This window comes from Aplysia californica, unplaced genomic scaffold (assembly GCF_000002075.1).
Source record: "Aplysia californica isolate F4 #8 unplaced genomic scaffold, AplCal3.0 scaffold00196, whole genome shotgun sequence".
NCBI classification, from domain to species: domain Eukaryota; kingdom Metazoa; phylum Mollusca; class Gastropoda; order Aplysiida; family Aplysiidae; genus Aplysia; species Aplysia californica.
In genome coordinates, this window is record NW_004797466.1 from 1026050 (window position 1) to 1029796 (window position 3747).

Sequence of the window (3747 nt, forward strand, 5' to 3'; positions counted from 1 at the left end):
CCCCCAAAGTGATTTAAATAACAATAAATGCAACAGCTACTAGGCATGGTGATGGCATGCGTTCATTAGCATGAAGGTTAGAATAAATAGAAGCACATCGACACGATAATCATTATCATTTAGCGGAGGCAGGAACAGACCGACAGACACACAGATAGACAAGGTAGACAGATAGACAGGAACACCAGAAGGATGGATGAAAAAGAAGCGCCCTTCAACCACCCACCCACACAACATTCACAGGTGACGGACAACAAAACAGGAAATGACAATGATGAAAACCAAAAATAAATCGGGAGGCGAAATGAAAAAACAGCGAGGTGAGAATTCGACGACAGTTGGAGAGGACACATACCGTCAGCAAGTCGTTTACATGTAGGCCTACTAAGCCCAACATTGGGACTTTTCAAGAAAACTTCAGTCTCTCAATCAGTGGTATCGTTTGCATGCTGCTCAAGAAATGTTTCGTCAAAATTGAAATTCTAAATGTGGAGAAAAAAAAAAAGAAAAGGAAAAAAACCCACAACACAATGTCTGTAAAAAGTAAAGTTGTTCCCCCCTATCCGATCCGGACATTGGGGATTGCCTTGTTAGTGAGACAACTTCCTGGGCCTTCGGCACATTGTGGCAGGGTGGCCAGTCCCTTTCCACGCCGCCTTTACTTCCCCAACTCGAAGTCAGGTACCCATTACTGCTGGGTGGGCAGGAGGGGGCGAAAAAAATGCATGTCTGAACAATGAAACAGTTTTCTTTCTCTCCTGTAAAATTTTGATTTCTGGGCTTAAGACAGTTAAACAACTTGTCGACGGTAAGAGTCATATATCCAAAAACATGTACTTCATACGGACCGGGCTAGATATGTATACTGATATCTGATGCAAATACATGTGCGTGTGTGTGTGTGTGTGAACATTTGTGTTAGCATGTGGGTGTGTGTGTGTATACGTGACAGTGTGTGAGTGCGTGTGGGTGTGTGCATGTGAGTGTGTGTAAATCTGAGTGTATGCGAATGTGTAAGCGCGCGCACGTGTGTGTGTGTGTGTATGCATGTGTGTGTGTGTGTAGGTAAGACTAGCAGAATATATATATGCTACCATGCCTGAGTAAGTATGTATGTAAATAATATGTATGTAAATAATATGTATGTATGTCATGTACATGTATCAAAATATATACATATATATGTATATAAATATATATATATGTATACACTCACACACAAATAAATACACAAACAAATATGTCCACATGTGTCACACAGTGTGTCCCAGCCACAGACAACAACTACACACGACAACTACACATGACACGCCACGCCACGGAGCACACACCCTGTCCAGCTCAAGCGCGTCGTTGGCCAGCCAGAGCCAGGTCAGCTGTACGTGGACCAGGCCCGTCTTCACGTCCTCCAGCTGCAGCCACTGAGGACAGGACAGGTGCGGGGGTGAGGACATGAGTCCTTGTGGGTATGTGTACGGTATGTGTATGGTGTGAAATGTGAGACCTTGTAAGGGGGTGAGGACGTGTGTGTTCTGAGGATGTGTATGGTGTGAAATGTGTGTCCTGGTGAGGACATGTGCGGTGGGAAATGTGTGTCCTTGTGAGGCCATGTACGATGTGAAATACGTGTCCTTGAGAGGTGAGGACATGTACAGTGTGAAATGTGTGTCCTTGTGAGGACATGTACCTTGTGAAATATGTGGCCTTGTAAGGTCAAGTAGGTCCTTGTGAGGACGTGTACGGTGTGAAATGTGGCCTTGTAACGATGTACACTGTGAAATGTGTCCTTGTAAGGACATGTGCAGTGTGAAATGTGTGTCCTTGTGAGGCAAGGATGTGTACGGTGTGAAATGTGTGTCCTTGTGAGGACATGTGCAGTGTGAAATTTGTGTTCTTGGGAGGAGAGGACATGTAGGACTGACTTGGGCACACAGATCCCCTTATCTCGTCTTGGAACCTCTCTTCTCTACCCTCCCTCCTCTCATCTTGGAACCCCTCCTCTCTATCCTCCCTTACTTCACTCTCCCTCCTCTCACCTTGGAACCCCTTCGCTTTACCCTCCCTCCTCACTATCCTCTATCAAGTCTACCCTTTCTTACCTCGTCTTGGAAACCCTCCTCTCTACCCTCCCTCCTCTTTACCCTCCATCCTCTCTACCCTCTCTTACCTCGTCTTGGAACCCCTCCTTCCTCTTTACCCTTCCTCCTCTCTACCCTCCCTCCACTCTACCCTCCCTCCTGTTTACCCTTCCTTTCCTTGTCTTGGAAACCCTCCTCTCTACCCACCCTCCTCTCTACCCTCCCTCCACTCTATCCTCCCTCCTGTCTACCCTTCCTTACCTCGTCTTGGAAACCCTCCTCTCTCAGCTTTGACAGATCCATGTCCACTCTGAAACAACACAAATCCTTAGTTAAGTGGTAGCAAGAATTTTACAGCACTTGTAACACAAATCGGTCACTTACGTGGCGTAAATTAGAGGTGTTACTAGAGAGTAACCTAAGAAGGAAAGAAGGAAAGATAAAGACGATAGGTATCTGATAGGATAGAAGGAAGAGAGATATGGATGATAGATGTTTGGTTGGAAAGAAAGAGAGATAAGGAAGATGATAAATGTTTGAAAGGAAAGGAGTAGAGATAAGGAGGATAGAGGTTTGATAGGAAAAAACGAGGAGAGATATGGACGATAGATGTTTGATAGTAAAGAAGGAGGAGAGATACAGATGATACATGTTTGATAGGAAAGAAGGAAGAGAGATAAGGACGATGGATGTTTGATAGGACAGAAGGACGAGAGATCATGTTTAATAGGAAGGAAAGAGGAGAGATAATGACGAAAGATGTTTGATGGGCAGGAAAGAAGGAATTTAGTTTTAGTATGGTTTTACGGCGCGTTAGGTCATATGAGTGCCATGGGGAGGATGTCAACAGTCCAAACGAGGAATCAGGCTTACTCTACTCACCTCTCTAGCCTCAACAGCACAACGTCTGCTTCGACTATCAAGGCACCCCGGAAATAGCAGTTCACAAGAGAATGACAAACATACAAAAGAAGGAAATTGACGATAGTAAGGATGAGGAAAGAAAAAGCAGCAGTTCCCCCTATGTTGTTCCGGCACAGTTAGAGCATGACATTGATAAATCACCCATTTACAATTTTACTGTGCATAAGAACGTGTTAATATCCCCCCTTTGGGAAGGAAAGAAGGAGGAGAGATAAAGATGATAGCTTTGCAATAAAATCACAAAAGACGAAAACTATCTACATTGCTATTCTCTCTCTCTCTCTTTCAGAAGTAAACAACCCATATCAACACTATTTAGATAATCCAGGAGGCAGGTTGCTAAAGATGTGATATCGACCACATTATTTGTCTCGCTCTTTCCACCTGACCTCTGATCATCACCATCTACACATACAGGAACTGGCCGTCAGCCGCGTCCACTATCATCCCTCCCTCCCCTCCTCTCTCTCTCACCTGCCCTCTCCCCCTTCATCCCACTCCCCTCCTCTCTCTCACTCCCCCCTCATCCCACTCCCCTCCTCTCTCTCACTCTCCCCTGCCCTCACCCTCTCTTCTCTCTCTCACCCACACCTGCCCTTCTGTTTCTCTCATCTCCAACCACCCCTCCCCCTCTCTCTCACCTGCCCAAGAAGTCATCCTTACTGCCCGGGTCCTCGTCAAACACGTCCATGTACAAGAACTGGCCGTCAGCCGCGTCCACTATCATCCCTCCCTCCCCTCTCTC

At 45.9% G+C, this 3747-nt stretch overlaps 1 protein-coding gene across 1 annotated transcript in view; it reads right to left on the bottom strand.

Annotated features, from left to right (window-relative positions):
- Window positions 1-3747, bottom strand: part of LOC101850650 (extended synaptotagmin-2) — a gene marked incomplete in the record, with an annotated part of 53555 nt that overhangs the window by 26758 nt on the left and 23050 nt on the right. Inside the window, 3 exon segments of the mRNA XM_013082863.2 lie at window positions 1332-1421; window positions 2340-2388; window positions 3644-3693. Of these exon segments, the coding sequence (XP_012938317.1) occupies window positions 1332-1421; window positions 2340-2388; window positions 3644-3693 (189 nt within the window).